Here is a 17,545-nt window from a genome sequence, read left to right on the forward strand (position 1 = left end):
CCAACCACGGGTCCTGTGGGAGTGTGGAAGTGAGTCTGAAGACAGAAACGACTCCTATATACAACCTCGGAGAACGAGAGCTTGTGTGTGATGTCACTAGTCATTATGTGACGCCACAAGGCACGAGACTGGTTCTGGAATTGGAATTGTTATTGGAATTGAATTGAATTGAATTGCATTATGGGTAATGGCTAATACAGCGCTGTGAAACGTGTGCAAAAATGCCAAACAATTAGGCCGTTCCACTTTGTAAAATGTGATGACTTTCTGCTTCTCTTTGCCATATATGATGGTAAAATGAATGTCTCCAGGCCGGGTACTGTTGGCGAGTTGAGAGCAGCGTTGAGGCTGTTGAGTTTTTACAGACAGAATATCAAGGATTTCTCACGGATCACCAGTCCTCTGTATGTCGTGCTTAGAGGACCACCAGACACAGAAACCCTCTAGTTGGAGTCTAGTTGTTTAAGCACATGGATGACTTTAGAGGAAATGTTATTGCTGATAAATACAGTGTGAGAACAAGGGCTCGTCCGAGCTGAGTGGAAGCATGCTGTGGTTGTTCTGATTTTGAAATCAGGGAATGAAGTTGGTAGTCCTGGGTCACTTGTCAGTTGACCTTACTGCAGTTATTTGTTAAATAATGGAAATAATGGTCACTAAAAGGTCGCCTGATGGGATATCTATATTCTCTGCAGAACTAGTCACTTTGCCATGGGCACTGTGGTGGGTGGAAGAAAGGGGGGTTCAATAGAGTAATTCTGATTCATTATCTGCCTTGACGGCAGTGGGAGGGGAGGAGGGGGTAAGAGCCAGACCAGATATAGTTATGGAGATTTTAATGATGGTATTTAAACTGGAGAGACAGAGATGTAGTGTGGGCTTTCTGTGGGTGCCAGCACATCTTGAGCTTGCGGGTAATAAGGTGGTGGATAGGCATTTGGCAGGATGGAGTGCTGCAGCACCATCAGTGAGAGACTGAATTATCTATGGCAAGAGTGGGATGCAGAGATTACAGGAAGGAAACTATACAACATACAGTCATCAGTAAAACCTGGCAACAGAGTGACCAATCTTTGGAAAGATGAAGCTAAGTTGACAAGAATAAAACTGGGACACTGTGGACCAGCAAGTGGTTTGGTGCTAGTGGGAAAGCATAGAGACGGCAACTGTGAAAACTGTCCTGGAATCAACGCCATGATGCATTGCCCACTCTATGATGGAGGAAGGAGAAGGTTATTCATGGACCACAGCAAAATGGGAGTGTGAGAACACTGCTCGGTGATGGATTGCTTCAGAAAAAGAGCTAGGCAGGTAATTCACTTCCTCAAATCCATAATTCTGTATCACATGATTTAGATCCCAGTGCTGAAGTAGTAATGGCGTTGTTTCACCAGTGGGGGCAGCAATGCACTAAACCACCAGTCTGCCTGAAAGTATTTAGCGTTTAGTCTTTGCTGAACATGTTTTCGTTTGCTGTCTTGATCTAATTATAACCTTATTTTTTAAACAGTCTAATTTTCAAAAATCAAATAAAAAACATCCAGTTTTTTCAGGTACACAGAGGCATGTTACAATGTTACCTGTAATTTCGTCATGTGTGCGTGAAAATAGTCAAATGTCTGTTTGAGGTCATTTATGACCCCAGTCGGGTTCATCACTTATGTTCCCCGTGAACACATTGTCATCTGTGTATTTGTTTGTGTTGTATTTGCAGCTCATGTTCTGTCAAACTGATGAGGACGTTTTGTGAATTTGTTTGTGTTTTGTCTGGTTGCATGTGTTTTCTGAAGTTGCAGTGTGTTGAGCTCTCAGGCCCGCGGTACAGGAGGGGTTTTAATCTATAGGTCAGAATCACAGCAGCTTCGCTCCACCCTTCATTATATCCTACAACAGGTTTGATTACAATAACATAACAGGCAAGACCGAACTGGATTTGCGGTCCTCACACATACTGACCACTCAGAGAACTGTCAGTACTAATTAGCAGTTAGCACAGTGGGCAGTTTCCAAGAAAGCGGCTTTACAAGAAGTAAAATCTTCAGTATGAGAGTTCAGAACACTGTACAGAGTTTTACTATAAACTAACATGTTCATTTTAAAAACTTTATTAGTCATTCAAACAGTCAACTTATTCTAAAAGCAGGTTCTGCCTGCAGCTCATTGGTTTGCTGCTTCAGTAAAGTCCATAACACACAGCTCAGGGAGGAGATCTGAAGAGGGGCTTATTGTAGCAGATGCAGCACAGCAGGGTGACTCCTGAGAAAACCACTACGATGCGCCATCTGGAAGAGGGTCTGGTCTCTGGTTGTGGTACCACTCTGGTCCTGAAAGGTTGAACCACCCGCTGCCACTGAGTGAGAATGGCCTGACGGGCTCCAGCCCACCTGCCCGGTCCCTCCAGACGGTACTGGTACGGAGTACAGGGACCCAGCAAGACCTGCAGTGCCAGCCTGGGGTCCTTCATCAAGAGCCACGGTATGTTTGGCCGAGCCCCCACCTGCTCTGCCAGGGAGTCCAGGTAAGGGATGTAGTCCACCTGGAGGGGGTTACGGTCAGAGCAGGAAAACCTAAAGGACGGAAACAAAACCAAAATTAGAAAAAGAAAAACAGGCACAAGTGCTCGACATAAAATAAGCCGGTATTTCATCAAATATAATATGAATATAATGAGACAGGAAATAATCAGCACGTAACACATTTATCAGACTTGGGAGTATCACACCAAAAAGGGTTTTATATAATGATAAACGTGTGTGGTTAGAGTTCACAACATGCGAGTTGATTATCTCGCATGTTGGGGAGTATCTAGACAGCTTAATTAATCACCATTTCCTACCTCTGGTGCATCCCTGTGGTGTCTTTCTGAATTTCCTCCACCATGGTCTCCTCTGAGGGGAGGGCTGATAAACCTGCAGCCGGGAAAACATTTAAATACATAGACAGAAACCTGGTGAAGAGAGATTTCTACTTGTGCTTATGGGGTTTTTGACATAGCGCACTGAGCTGCTACTGAGGTGCACCTCTTCATAAATAATGGTATAATTACTGAGTTGTTGTGATGGGACATCAGTTTCCTTGTGAACATGAGAGCCAACAAAAACAGTCTAACCCCAACCATCAGCCCACACTAGCATTAGCATATGCTAGTGTGGGCTATGAAAGCTGGACTCTGTAGCAGCTTGTAGGGTTCTCCTCTTCGTACAGTCAGACCAGTATTATTTCCACAGCTGGACTGGGAAAGAAATTCAGCCTTGGAATGATCCACAGGGGCCGCAGTCACAGGAATGACACTGACACAGCCGGTAAAGACACTAATGGAACTGGTAAAAACACTGACAGAGTAAGTGAAGACAACGATGGAGCCGGCAAAATGTTTGAAAACTTTATGTATGTTTTGATGGTCCACCAGCCAACCAGGGTTTGAGCTGGTAGCCCTCATGACCGGTCCACCTGTGCTTTGGTCTCATCTCTGTCTTTGTTGGAACCGTTTGAGCCTTTAGCTTTCTTCAATGGAGAAGATTCTGGAAAGTCACTTTCACCTGAACGCTGCGTTCTACACTGTGCCAACTCACCTGTGGGCGGTCCCTGTGTCTTTATACACGTGGGGAGAACCAACTGTTTAACAGGGGGGGATTAGCATGCTTAAAATGCACACGTACATGCACTAACATGCATGTGGTGCCAGACCAGAAACCAAAACAAAGACCACAGAAACTCAGATTACAACACAGACAGAGGGGGTGTGGCTTCGTTCCCTCTTCAGGCGACGTTAATTCACTATATATTTGCATAGAAAACAGTTGTTTGCTGCTGTGTTATTATTTGAAATCTTTTATAGAACCTTTAATACCAATACTAACCCAAACAATTTAAAGGTATTGATAAATGTTTTTCCCATCAAGGTAAGGTATTGTATTGATGGTGTAAAGCACAAAGTTTCTGTGTTGTGCTTCACCTTTAAAAACCCTTGTGGCCCAGCGGGCCTGCATCTCAGCCAGCGGGTTGATCGCCCCTAAGCCGTGGATGAAGCCCACCACCGCCAGCGTCGGTCTGGTGAGTCCAGGGGGGAACACGTGTTTGTAGAGACGCAGCCTGTAGCCACATTTAGCCTGCAGAGCTGGGGGCAGGAAGGGGAAGCTGTAGTTGTACCCTGTGGCAAACACCACCACATCCACCTGGATGACACACAGATTACAGTATGAGCATTGACATTCTGTGATTGTGACATTTTCAATAACTTGGGTTGTTTTTATAACCAAAGAATATGATTCATAGAAACAAAAGGGAGAATGGAAGATTACATCTCACACTTTTTATCTGCCGGTGGATTAGGTACGAATGTTGACCTGCAGTCTAAGAAATGCACCAACACACACCTCGTTTATGACGCTCTCATCAACAAAGACCACACTGGATCCACAGAACTCCTTCACATTTGGTTTCAGCTGAACACGACCTGAGATGATCCGAGCCGGCAGGTCATCATTCACAACAGGAATCTGTGCAAAAAATCTGCCAACACAAGAGCCACACGCCCCATATGAAACAACTTCAAATAAAGACCTCATTACCTGTGAGGCAGCAAAGATCCTCAGTGTGTTTGTTCTGCCAACACGTTCATATTGTGGGGTGTAATGAAATCACAGCCTGACGCACAGAATGTAAACTTTTTGGCCGCACAGTGAAATACTGATGTTTATCTACAGTGTCTTGCTACCTGTGTTTTGGTCTCAGGCCATATAATGTGTGGTCAAATGCTTCGTTCAGCTTCTTCTCCAACATCCTGTTGAACCAGGAGGGGACGAGCTTCTGCATCATCACATGCAATCGAGACGTCCCGACAAGATCAGCTGGAAGTCCCCCCTGTCCCACACGGCTGACTACCCACGCTCCACTCCTGGTGCTCAGGTACACCTGCAGGTCCGACCACAGAGAGCTAATATCCATCTGCTTATCATCTTTTACACTCACTGATTGTTTGGTAATTCAGTCAAAGGTAACACTGATTTGATATAAAACAACACTTCTCCACCTTCTCAGCAACTCTGCTGATTTCCACAGCAATATCACCTCCAGAGTTTCCAATCCCAATCACCAGCACTCTTTTCCCCTGCATCCCCTCAGCGCTGCGGTATTCCCAGCTGTGGAAACATCTGCCTTCGAAGCTCTCAATACCTGAGGTGGAAGAAGAAAAAAGATGATATGTTTATTATTATTTTACTCTTTGCTTTAGTGCGAAAGTGAAATGAAATGCAGTGCGTTATGGTTCCTGGTACCTGTGAAGTCTGTGAGTGGCAGGTGAGGCTGGGTGAAGTGTCCAGTACAAACCATCACTGCGTCGAAAACATGAGTCTCCCTCTGACCCTGTCCCCTCTCTGTCTCCACCTCCCTCTGACCCTGTCCCCTCTCTGTCTCCACCTCCCTCTGACCCTGTCCCCTCTCTGTCTCCACCTCCCACTGACCCTGTCCCCTCTCTGTCTCCACCTCCCACTGGCCTGTCACTGCAAAGTCCGGGGTCGGCTTTACACTCAGCACGGTAGTCTGAGAGAGAGAGAGAGACACACACACACACACACACACACACACACACACACACTTTAATACCCATTTGTACAAACTATATGCTATACTATACTATTATTATTGATTATTATTATTATCTGTCTTATCTTTTTATTGTCTTTTTTTGCATTTGATTTTGATATTTTGCAGTTCTTTTTTTGTACTGTCCCTTTTGCTGCTGTAACATCACTGTGGCAGTAATAAAGGACCAGCACATCCGTTTATACATTGAACAAAATGATTCAATTCACAATAATAGAAAATGTAGGCCTATATTACTGTTCATATATTTTCCTGATGAAAATCAAATACTCAGATGTCATTGGACGACAGATTGTGACTTTAAAAAGTGAAAAGCACACAGGGGGAATGACTGTATTTCTGTCACACATTATTAGAATCATATTTTTGATTCATTTCTGTCATTTCATGTTTTTTTTATTACTATCTAGTTCCATCATTTTCACATTCAAAGTCCCAAAAGACTCATGTTACATTATTGACTATGTTTCTCTATGAAGGAACCTGCGGACCTCTAACCTGGAGGTGTATGTGCTGCAGCAGGTCGAAGGCCTGAGCGTAGAGGCGCAGATACAGCAGCACCTGGGAGTGGTGCATGTTGTTGGGGAGCTGAGCGGGAGGAGGGAAGTCGCTGAAAGACATCATCTCTTTGGAGCTGTTGATGACCACCGACTGATAGATGTTGGCTCGTCCCGGCTCGGGCTTCTCCTGAGGAGGATGTGATGGACACAAATTTCACTTTTCAGCTTTGTCTGAAATCAAATTGTCTCAAATACAATCGCTGTCATGTACCATTAGAGTATAAATAGAATCCTACATTTATCCTGTAACATTTCCCAAACTTTTGAAATAAAAGGTCGTGGTGGTGTCTAGTGGACAGTCGTAGCATGTAGACACATTACAATGATCAGCAAAAGCTTTTGATTTTAAGATCATTGTTTTTTATTATCAGGGTATGAATCAACAGCTTTGATTTCCTGCGCAAGCTATGCTCAACGTCTTGTAAGGATGTCTATGATTCCAGGTGAGCATTTCCTTATTTAAATAAACAATATTGCCAACAGTTATTTTACGTAGGCTACTATATGCAAAGGTGTTGATAACAAAAAAAAAAACGAGTAACAATCCTCCTGGAAACTTACAGGACTACTTTTCATTTGCTGTCAGTTCCACCTTCACAGTTTAACATTACAAAAACGCTCAACAATCACATGACCGTGATACAGGTGGAGTGCAGATATGACCTCATAACACACAAGTGTTCATATAAAAGCTTTGTCCCTCACCTTAAATCTCCAGAGACCCCCAATGTCATGGCTGCTCTCAAAGCAGGTTGGCTGCAGACCTTCATCCAAACAGGCCTTGATGCTGGTCAGGCCTGAGGGACCCGCACCGATCACCAGCACCCTCTGCACCATCCTGCAGAGCAAGCACAGCTGACGGAGAGGGGAACCGGGAGATGAGTGGAACGAGTGTGCTGTTGCTTTGTAGTTTTAATGATGAGTGTGTGACTGTCCTTCACACCACATTGTTTTCAAGTCACTGATCTGCCCTGAAGTGTGGCTTTTTAAAGGCGCTTGAGTTAATCAAGATAATTCTGTTTATTTTGTTATGAGACCGATAAGGAATAAACAAGATTAAAAGGTCATCTTCATCCAGGCAGTTTTATCTGTGCTGCTGCTCTTTGTCCTTGATGATGAGGGAAGAAACTGGGTGTGAAACTGAACCGACCTTATTCACAACAGACCGGCTGCCCTGTCAACGCAGCTGTGTGTAATCACATTAACTGCTGGGATGGAGCCATTGTTCGTGTTATTAGTTCCACCTGTGATTTCCCTGCTGCAACAAGTCAAAATGTTCCTCTGGCAAAAAGAATCTGGTTCATCTGGGTAAAGACACAAACGTGGTCTGTAGATCAAGATTCAGACTTTAGTTCTGGGAGAAAAAAACCTGTTGATGTTCATCTCACAAACATGTCACATGTGTCCAAAACATGAAGAAGCCCAGCAGGACAGAACACACACAGTTTTATATCTATTGTGATTTATGAACATAATCCATAGGCCATATTCATAAATGTAAAAACGTATATAAATATATAGGGCTTAAATCGGGCTGAGCCTTTTCAATATCCTATCATCATATCACACATTTAATTCTTTAATTGAGAGTTTTAAATCTATATGGTTCTTGATGCAGAAACAGAAAATACTGCAGCAACTTTTTGACCAAGGTTAACTGTTGGACTCTGTCCCAGTTAAAGATCTATGTGGTTGACCTTTCCTCTGGGAATGTCCTCCCCCATCGCCGTCCGTGCACTGTTAACGACATGTTAATGTCTCCATTTACTTCAGCACAAACTGAACTTTCCTGAAATCAACACAACAAACAAACACTTCCCCTCGTGTATTCCAGACCACAGCACAGACCACCTGACATCATTCTGACGACTCGTCCCATGTTCAAGCTCATGTTTCAATTTACAGACTTCATCCAGCTAAAGAGGAAAGTTTGTGCTAAGAGGAGGAACGTGCTCACAGCTGGGTAGGTCAGAGAGAAACTGAATACAGCTGAATAATGATAAATTAAGAATGATAAAAATGATCACATCTGAATTGTGCTCAGATCCGTCTGAACAACACATGAACACACACATGAACAATCCCTTCACTCAAACACCGTATAGCTGCAGTAACTGCTACACAGCAGTGATTTATCAGTTTATAAAAGCAGTGTAACTGTATCACAGCAACAACCATCTGTAAACCATCCTCATACAAGCACCGTGCACCAGCCTTACCTCTTCTTCACAGGCAGAGTCGGTGGACAAAGGTCTCCTTCTCTTTAAACCTCTGTCACTCAGCTGCTCAGTTCGGTTCTAACCTGTTGATGATTGAAAACGGGTTAAAATATCACCACAGTGATGATGAGTTCTTTCTGTTTAATAAACATGGACCTAACAAAGGTTGGTCCACCATAAACCTGAGCAGATGATCTCCCTGTTCTTTCACGAGGTTTCTTTCTGACACTTTATTGATCCAATAGCATCTTAGCTTTTTAAACAGCCACTGTATTTGTGGCTTTGGAGCTCTATGTGCCTCTCACTGTCGTTTCAATCTACACACAGGCTCAGTGTATTTTCTTCTTGGTAAAACTTCACTTAGTTTCTATATGATAACAGGAAGCAGCTCAGGACCTGCACCAAGACTGTAAAATGTTTCTGTGGCCATAACAGTATTCAAATGTTACATCACCAGCTACATATTAATTATGATTAATATGTTATTATTAATAATGACCACTAAATAAAATAGTATCTTGAGCCTGACCATCTTAATTTCTTTAATGAGCTGTGCAGCTCCATGGATTTATCATGTTGTTGTTGTCAGAGGAGACTTGAGTCACTCTGAGCTGGTTCCTCCGTCACAGAGCTGCAGTATGACTCGTCGTGTGGCAGTGGTTGGAGCAGGGAGCTCAGGTCTGGCCTGTATCAAGTGCTGTCTGGACGAGGGGCTGGAGCCCGTCTGCTTCGAGAGCAGTGATGCCATGGGTGGTCTGTGGAGGTTTAAGGTGGGTCACACGATGTTGCAGGTTGGACTTTCTCACTCAGTCACACGGTGTAAGTGATGATGAGTGTTTTCTGTGTTGATATATGACGCTGCAGGAGAATCCGGACCCAGACAGGGCCAGCATCTACCACTCTGTCATCATCAACACCTCCAAGGAGATGATGTGTTTCAGTGACTTTCCGATCCCTGCGCACTTCCCCAACTACATGCACAACTCCCTCATCATGGACTACTTTCAGATGTATGCTGATCACTTCCAGCTCACCAAGCACATACGCTTCAATGTAAGGATCCCTCGCTAACTTCTTTCATAGTATCTGAAAGGATGCACCATTCTCACCTTAGTTTCTACAGTGTTATTAAGTCTGACATAACAGATTGTTGGATGTATAGAAAACTGTAATGTGTTTCTGCCTCTCTGTCGCCCAGACCAAGGTGTTGCAGGTGAAGCAGAGGTCAGATTTTTCTCACTCGGGTCAGTGGGATGTTGAAACAGAGAACAAGGACGGCAAAAAGGAGAAACACATTTTTGATGCAGTGATGATCTGCATTGGACATCACTGCCAACCCAACCTGCCTCTCCATGACTTCCCAGGTGAGACTTCCAGGCTATAAAAACACTTTGGTTCATATGAGGACATTTTGTGCATGTGAAGAAATTCGTAATAATGTAATTCAAGAATCAGCCTGTGGCAAAATATGAAGGAGCATATTCAGGATATACAGTGTCTTGTCATGTCTGTGGTGTTTGTATAATAATTAAAGTATGTGGGATCAGGTTTGGCTCTGTGTAAAGTAAATAATGAATAAGCCATTAATTTTACACAGTAATATATTCATTCATTCATTCATTCATTCATTCATTCATTCACTCGTCTCACGGCCTGTCAGACACGTCCTCTCCAGGAATCACTTAAGTGCTTCACATCTTAGACGATTATTGTTGTTGAAGGTTTGACTTAGATAAAGATAAAAAACAATCAGTAATCAATCATCAAACAATCAATAATCAGGCCACTAATGGTTAATGCTGTAATGCACACTTGAGTACTGCACAAAATGTCATTTATGTTAAGACAAAGCTATAATTTGTCACTGATGTTAATGCAAAAGTGGAAAAGCAGTGTGGACAGAAAATGGAATGAAAGCAGCTTTCTATTATATTTTCACTTTTTTCCTCTGTTACATTTAAAGAAACACAACACAACATCTGGCTGAAACCAAAGCACAAAGCAGATGTGACACTAAGGGTAGAAACTGCTATACTTTATTCACTTGTATAAATATAGACCATTACTGTCGTTTGCACATCTGCCTAACCATGTACATCTGTATCAATATAGAAGCCAATTTCCTCTATTAAAAAAGATTACTTTTATTTTTAATTTAAATCACCTAACACCAAGGTATCATGAGGCATTGATTCACTTACCTTTAGTGCCATTGGACAAAATAAAATAAAAATTAATGGAATGCAAAAGTGGAATGCATTTTGTTTGATGGTGACAAATCTGTGCTTTCAGGCATTGACACTTTCACAGGGAAGTATCACCACAGTCGAGACTACAAGACTCCTGAGGAGTGGAGGGATAAAAAGGCTGTAGTGATTGGAATAGGAAACTCTGGAGGAGACATCGCTGTGGAGCTGAGCAGAGTCACCAAACAGGTCGAGCAGTTATGGATCCTCACACGATAAGACTTTGCTCAGCTTAATCAAGAGCTGGCATAATGATTTCCTTGCTGTTTTCTAATATCTCAGTCATATCTGAGCACTCGGAGGGGAGCCTGGATCCAAAACAGGGTTTCACACAATGGTCTTCCTCGCGATATGATCTACAACAGGGTGGTGCTTTTCCTGCGTAAAGTCCTTCCCTTTGGATTACCGTGCAGTGTGGCAGAGAGACGAGTCAACCAGAGATTTAATCACAGTCTGTACAACTTGAAGCCAAAACACAGGTACTACAGAGACAGATATACTGTAGCCTGTGTACTATAAAGTACTATAAAGTCTTGTATGACTGAAATACTTGCAGTGTTAGTTATTAATCTGATTTTCAACCTCAGGTTGTTCAGCCAACATCCCACACTGAACGATGAGCTTCCAAACTGCATCCTATCTGGAAGGGTTCAGGTGAGACCCAACATCTGCAGGTTTCATGGATCCGGTGTGGAGTTTGAGGATGGGAGTGTAGTGGAAGATGTTGACCTGGTGGTAGGTTTCATTTTTAAAAGTGTACACACACTCACACAAACTCTCAGTCCGTCTGTGCCTTTGCTAGCAGTAACATCCTCTGTGTGTGACTGACACGAGTCGCCTGTCCTGCAGGTGTTTGCCACAGGTTACAGGTTTTCCTTTCCGTTCCTGGCCTCACACGTGGTCTCAGTGTCTGAGAACAAAGCATCTCTGTACAAGTATGTGTTTCCTCCTGAGTTGGACCGACCAACACTGGCCATCATTGGTCTAGTGCAGCCACTGGGAGCCATCATGCCCATCTCTGAGATGCAGGCCAGATGGGCCACACGGGTCTTTAAAGGTACTACAGGGTTTTCAAAAGATGCAGGATTTTCTCTCACTCTGTCCTTTTCAGAAGAAGAGGATACATCCTTGTCACAATGTCTCCTTTCAAACAGGCTGTGTCAAGCTTCCCTCAGTGACTGCCATGATGAAAGATGTCCAGTGCAAGCAGGAGACCATGGCTAAAAGGTACTGCTGTGGATTTACTGAACTGTGTAGTTAGTTCCAGATGTTGGAGTTGTGAAGCACCAAATGTTGTTCTCCACAACAAAACCAGCTCAGGTCTGTTTCTCAGGTACGTCACCAGTCAGAGACACACCATCCAGGTCGACTATGTCAGCTACATGGATGAGATAGCGGAGCTGGTGGGGGTTCAACCCAACATCCTGAGGCTGCTGCTGACTGATCCCAGGCTGGGTCTGAACCTGATGCTTGGTCCCTGCACGCCGTATCAGTATCGTCTCAGAGGGCCAGGAAAGTGGGCCGGGGCCCGTCAGGCCATCCTCACTCAGTGGGACAGAGTGGCTCAGCCCATGCAGACCAGGCTCTGTGATGAGCCCAAACCCAAGAGATCATTTAAGTGGCCTCTGATTGGTTCAGCTGCTGCTGTGGGCTTGGCTGTATACGTTCACAGGAACAACCTTCCAGCTTTCCTCCAAGATCCCACTGCACTGCTGCACAAGATAAAAGTCTACCTGCCCGCACAGTGATGAGATTCACACTCAGCTCTGATCACTCTTACTTCATTTTAACATAGATTATATCACAATACTCTGCATTGTGCCTGTCTTGTATAGTTCTCAACAAATCTGATGAATCTGGATTTACAGAGTTAAAATGATGGATATCAGGGTTTATGGTGCATTACTTTGGACAGGAAGTATCTAGTTTTTAATTTTCCACTTACTATATCAAAGTGTCATTTAACTAAAAACAGTGCAAGAACAGCCAGAAGTCATGTTTCTTATTATGGAACATGAAGATGAGCTGAGCAGCAGTGACACTGACATGATATGAAAACCTCCATTCACATGAACCATGTAGAACTGCGCGTTGTTTTATTTTATTACCAGTTCTTTATATTGATATAATTGTATAAAATTTGTTATTAATTCATAGGTAACTTGTTGTGTCCTGGTGTGTCCTACAGTACCTAATAATAAATGACACAGCACCACATACATTTATAATACACAATTTATAAACAACAGTTATAAAAACCTCATGCTTTATCCTTCCATTAATTTCTTCAGTTCTTTATTCTATAAAAAAGATGTAGCACACAACTAGAAATCACAGCATTAAAAACTTTTACTACTCCCAAAGTAATTGAGAGGTTGTTTTTGAATAGGCCATTTTTTTCAGCAGATGTAATAATGTTTGTGAAATCATGAATAAGTCAGACATATACTTCACTTCTGACCACATGAGAAAATACAAACAGCTGTAACCTTTCAGGCAAAGTCAAAACTTCTGATAACTTGTCAATACTGAGGCATGTGGTGTCATGTATTTTCATATTTTTCATGTGACTCCAGCCTGTATAATGATTGTTTTGCCTGTTTCACAGCTGTAGACAGCAGATACTGTAAGAATCCTTAACCCGAACCTGAAGACTGATTTACTGACTTTACGTCTTATTATGGGTCTTAATGTTGTGGAGCTTGTGTTATGTTCTCCTCTGCACTGCATGCTGGGAGTTTGTGTGAATGGTTGTGCAGCTGCTAAGTGTCATCCTGTCCCTCATGAAAAGCAAAGTTCAGTTTAATTCATGAAGATGTGGATTTCATGTGCAAAGGTTTGTTAATAATCATCTTGTGCCACTGGATTCTGGTGTCCTTCCCCAGTAAGGGTTCACCTGAGCTCACATTACAACACACACTTTGTATTTATGGACAAAGATGATTGATGGATGATGAATAATATCTGCACACATATGAAATTATTTTTATCATGCTTTATTCATTAGTTTTTTTTATTCATTCCCACTAATGGTTGAGGTTAGTTAATTAAAACTGAGGGACAGAGAGAGACACAGAGACAGACAGGAAAAGAGAGAGAGACAGAGACATCGAGAGAGACAGAAAGAGAGAGAGTGAGAGAGAGAAAAACTCCAGTCCTAAGTCTATGTTCTATGTCCTCGTCCTCCTATAGAAAGTGACAACCCTCTGCAGCAGTGTTCGTCCCCTCTGGATCTCCTCTCTGCTCTGCTCCTCGGGCTTCACATACTCCACCGTCTCTGCACTTGAGTATCTCCTCCTCCACCCTGGGATGAAGAACCTCACAAACCTGTGCCTCAGTGAGAGTGTGTCGGGTTCACTTGGCAAGCTGTGCTCCTTCAAGCTCGAGTCGTCCTGACTCTGCAGCTTCTCCTCAAGCTCCCTTACCTTTTCACGAAGGGCATCCACCTCCTCTAGAAGCTTCACCTGAAGCAGCTCGTCAATGCCATGAAATGCTTCTGCCAGGTCCAGGTCTGTTCTCAGTCTCTTCTCCGCCCTGCCGCCCGTCTCATTCACGTCACTCCGCAGAGTTTCCTCGACTCGGATGGACTCTTTTGCTCTCTCCTCAAACTCATGCTTCTGTTTTTTTAGGGTCACAATCTCTCTCTCTAAGATTTCTCTCTCCTGGTCCCACGCCACTCGGCTCATCTTTGCCTCTTTGGTGATTGCATCCATTTGCTCTAGCAAAGCCTCCTTGTCCTTCAGGACCTGTTGCTCCTTCGCCTCAGTCTCAGACCTCTCTTCTTTGAGAACGGTGATCTCCTGCATCAGCTGTTTCTTATTTTCCTCCCAGGCCTCTTTTTCTTGTAGAAGGAGATTGTAGGCATTCTCCATGTTTTGCAGTGTGCTCAAGCTCTGAGTTTCCTTTCCATCCATTTTACGCAGCCTCAACTTTTCACTCGCTTTCAGCTTACCGGCGTCCTGCCCCAAGGTCTCCTGCTCCACCCGGAGCTTATGATTCTGCATGTACCTTTCATTAAACTGTGTAGCTGTCGTTATTTCAGAGACACTGCTGGTGACCTTTGTCTTCTGGCTGATCAGTTCATCGATTTGTGTCTGAAGAGCTTCTATCTCTTCAGACATGTTGTCATTTTTTATGTGGAGGGCGCTGTTTTTCTGGATGAGGACCTGGTTGGCCTGGCAGAAGGACTCACAGTAGTCAGGGGTTGTGATTTGCTGTTGGAAATCTGTCTTAACAGTCTCCCTTATTTCAGGGACACTGGCGTCCTCCTCCCCTTGGTCCATCAGGTCACTCATCCAAATCTGCAAAGCCTCCTTCTCTGAAGTTAGGTTTTCATTTTTGAGGCACAGGACCTTGTTTTTACAGAGGAGGACCCTGTTGATTTCACAAAGGGATTCAAACTCTTTACAGGCTGTGGTACTCTCCTGGGACTTCATTTTCTAATTGAAGCTTTAGTATTGTCCCACACTTGTAAGTCTCTTTGGATCAAAGTGTCTGTAAATGTAAATGTTGTAAGTCAAAAATGTTGTTTTCAGTCGGTGTTGTGAGAACTCTGTCGGTCCGTTTGCCTTTTCAAAACGTATTCATGCTCCACGTTTATTTATAATCTACGAGCGTTTTACCGGAAGTGACGTGTCAGTTGCTTTGAAGTGCGCTTTGATCCCCTTCACGACGGAGGAGCCAAAATGGCGACCTATGCAGGTACATTCTGTTAAGCTCTTCTACTGAGTACCTGATGTTTGGAATGACTTATTCGGATTAACCCTAACATAAAAGGAGTGATACATCGCTGTTTCAAGCTAGTGCTACTGAACTACGAACAAAACGTAAATTTAATCTAGTTGCGTTTAGCCTTGCCAAAGAACTGTTAGCTAAGTAAAAAAGTTTTGCTAGCTACGAGACCTGCCCCAAGATGTCGAAGACAGACATGAAGAACGGGAAAAAATGAGGTCTGATATTGGATTTGGAGCCTGAAAGTGCATTTACAGGTTTATTTACACCTTTACCCCAAACACCTACCAACAGCCCGTACCCCCCAAAAAATCTGCACTAAAGACCCGCGAATGAAAGAAGATGCAGTCTCTAATGCTGACATCCTAAAGGCCATTAATGGGCTGAACGACCGTTTTTCTAAGTAGTCTAAATAGTCTTTAAAAACAAGGACGGGGATCGCTACCATGCAGGAACAAGTTATAGGGCTGGAAATTCAATGGAAAGGAACTGATGACACAGTGAAGACGTTGAACGATCAGATTACTACCCTGTAGGAAAGACGAGAAGATACTGAACGGTATAGTAGAGATCTCCGTCTTTTTAACCTCACGGAGAGCAGCAAGGAGGATGTGAGAAAGGATGTGCTGGACAACATGGCTCCGATCGTTCCCGAGGGGAAAAGCAAGCTTGGATTCAAGGTCGACTCTGTGCCCAAGTCGGGCGCCCAAGAGTTGATAAAAGCACACGTCCCATCATCATGCAGTTTACCATGCATACCTTCAGGCACAAGGTATGGAGGTCTTCCCTCAACACTGATGTCATGAAGAAAAAGAATCTTCGGATGGCTGAGGATCTAACTTATTTGGAGAGACAGTGCAGAAACAAACTCAAGCCTCTTGTCGAGCAAACACGCACCGGAGGGAAGAAGACCGAATGGCAAGGCCCTGTTGCTGTTATTGACGGCGTGAGATTTACCGCATTATACAGTGTTAACAGATTCAAAAGGTAACTCATCTCACTCTGGCTTTCTATAAAACCGTTTCTTATTGGTGGTTTACCATTTACTGTCACGTCAACATCTTTGTTCAATCCATGTATTCACTCCATTGTTTGAAAAACAAAAAATCCTTAGAATTAATAGGTACTCGAAAGTTTTTCCTCTTGCGAATATTTAATTTCTCTAACAGTTTCTACTTCAGTGCTTTACTTGTTCGTGGTTATCTTTAACAGACATCCAGTTCATTCACTTTGTTTTTGGGGTTTTTAAAAATGATTCCTCTTAATGTCAGAGGTATCTGTGACAGAACCAAAAGGACATCAGTGTGTATGTTCTGTAGAAGAAAAATGCTGACTCGGTATTGTTACAGGAGACTCACTCAGGTGATGACGATACGTTTTGGAAAGCTCAGTGGGGTTGTTATGTAATGTTATTTCTGTCATGCCTTTCAACAATCAGCTGGTGTAGCCATCCTCCTTAACAAGTTTAAAAGAGATATTAATGAGTCAATAACTTCAAATGAAGATAGATGGATAATCCTAATTTAAATAAATAACATTCAATTTATAGTATGTAATTTATACAACTATAATCATTTAACCCAGGCAAATATTATGTTTACACAACTTTGTTTGAAAGTAAAGGCACTTAAAACCAAATATAAGGAAGCACACATGGTCATTGGAGGAGACTATAATGATGCTCTATCTTATAGATAGAATACCTGATAGAATAACCCAGCACTCATGATTCAAAAGTACTGCAGTTGTTTATGAACAACTTTTAATTAGATAAAATTAATTAATAAAATATTAAGGAGTTCACTCAGGTGTCACTGTCACTCAGGAACAAGTCATTATATTTACAAAAATGAGTTGACCAAAACATAATATTTTTTAAAAGACTTAATTGACTGCAATGGGCAACTTCTCAACTATGAAACATTTCTTAATGAGAAAGCTTTCCTTATCAAATTCCAAGAATTCAGCTTTGTGATAAAATCCATAACCAATGGAATATTAGAATTAATGAAAAGCTTTAAAAAGCAACTTGAGGCTCCTAGACCCACATCCACGCTTTATATTAAAGGTACTGACATCATGAACAAAAAATGCACCACTAAACATATTAGAAAAATTCTCTACAACACAAAAATAAGTTAGAGAGATACATCTGAAAATATTACATAAAATTTATCCAACAAAC

The 17,545-nt window shown here is 42.7% G+C and overlaps 2 protein-coding genes across 2 annotated transcripts; one reads left to right on the forward strand and one right to left on the reverse strand.

The window, feature by feature from the left end:
- Positions 1 to 2,089: 2,089 nt before the first annotated feature.
- On the reverse strand, positions 2,090 to 7,428 carry LOC130170469 (flavin-containing monooxygenase 5-like). Its single transcript, XM_056377746.1, has 9 exons — positions 6,870 to 7,428; positions 6,103 to 6,291; positions 5,277 to 5,541; positions 5,033 to 5,175; positions 4,718 to 4,914; positions 4,377 to 4,512; positions 3,956 to 4,175; positions 2,837 to 2,909; positions 2,090 to 2,567 (listed from the first exon to the last, which is right to left on the reverse strand). Exons 1-9 carry the CDS (start codon positions 6,999 to 7,001, stop codon positions 2,198 to 2,200), a joined length of 1,725 nt encoding a protein of 574 aa, XP_056233721.1. The 5' UTR covers positions 7,002 to 7,428; the 3' UTR covers positions 2,090 to 2,197.
- Positions 7,429 to 8,978: 1,550 nt separating this feature from the next.
- Positions 8,979 to 12,888, forward strand: LOC130170996 (flavin-containing monooxygenase 5-like). Its single transcript, XM_056378749.1, has 9 exons — positions 8,979 to 9,153; positions 9,248 to 9,436; positions 9,582 to 9,747; positions 10,676 to 10,818; positions 10,912 to 11,108; positions 11,217 to 11,364; positions 11,479 to 11,686; positions 11,784 to 11,856; positions 11,963 to 12,888. Exons 1-9 carry the CDS (start codon positions 9,022 to 9,024, stop codon positions 12,375 to 12,377), a joined length of 1,671 nt encoding a protein of 556 aa, XP_056234724.1. The 5' UTR covers positions 8,979 to 9,021; the 3' UTR covers positions 12,378 to 12,888.
- The last annotated feature ends 4,657 nt before the right edge of the window (positions 12,889 to 17,545 follow it).

The sequence above is a fragment of the Seriola aureovittata genome, chromosome 6, assembly GCF_021018895.1.
Source record: "Seriola aureovittata isolate HTS-2021-v1 ecotype China chromosome 6, ASM2101889v1, whole genome shotgun sequence".
Lineage (NCBI taxonomy): Eukaryota > Metazoa > Chordata > Actinopteri > Carangiformes > Carangidae > Seriola > Seriola aureovittata.

Bases quoted from the DNA above. Each gene is read 5' to 3' on its own strand.
- LOC130170469 (XM_056377746.1), bottom strand. From the start codon at position 7,001: ATGGTGCAGAGGGTGCTGGTGATCGGTGCGGGTCCCTCAGGCCTGACC. The intron at 6,292-6,869 runs GTGAGGGACAAA...CATCCTCCTCAG, and splicing joins GGGGTCTCTGGAGATTTAAG to GAGAAGCCCGAGCCGGGACG. The intron at 4,176-4,376 runs GTGTGTGTTGGT...TGTGTCATCCAG, and splicing joins ATGAGAGCGTCATAAACGAG to GTGGATGTGGTGGTGTTTGC.
- LOC130170996 (XM_056378749.1), top strand. From the start codon at position 9,022: ATGACTCGTCGTGTGGCAGTGGTTGGAGCAGGGAGCTCAGGTCTGGCC. The intron at 11,109-11,216 runs GTACTACAGAGA...TTTCAACCTCAG, and splicing joins AACTTGAAGCCAAAACACAG to GTTGTTCAGCCAACATCCCA. The intron at 11,365-11,478 runs GTAGGTTTCATT...CCTGTCCTGCAG, and splicing joins TGGAAGATGTTGACCTGGTG to GTGTTTGCCACAGGTTACAG.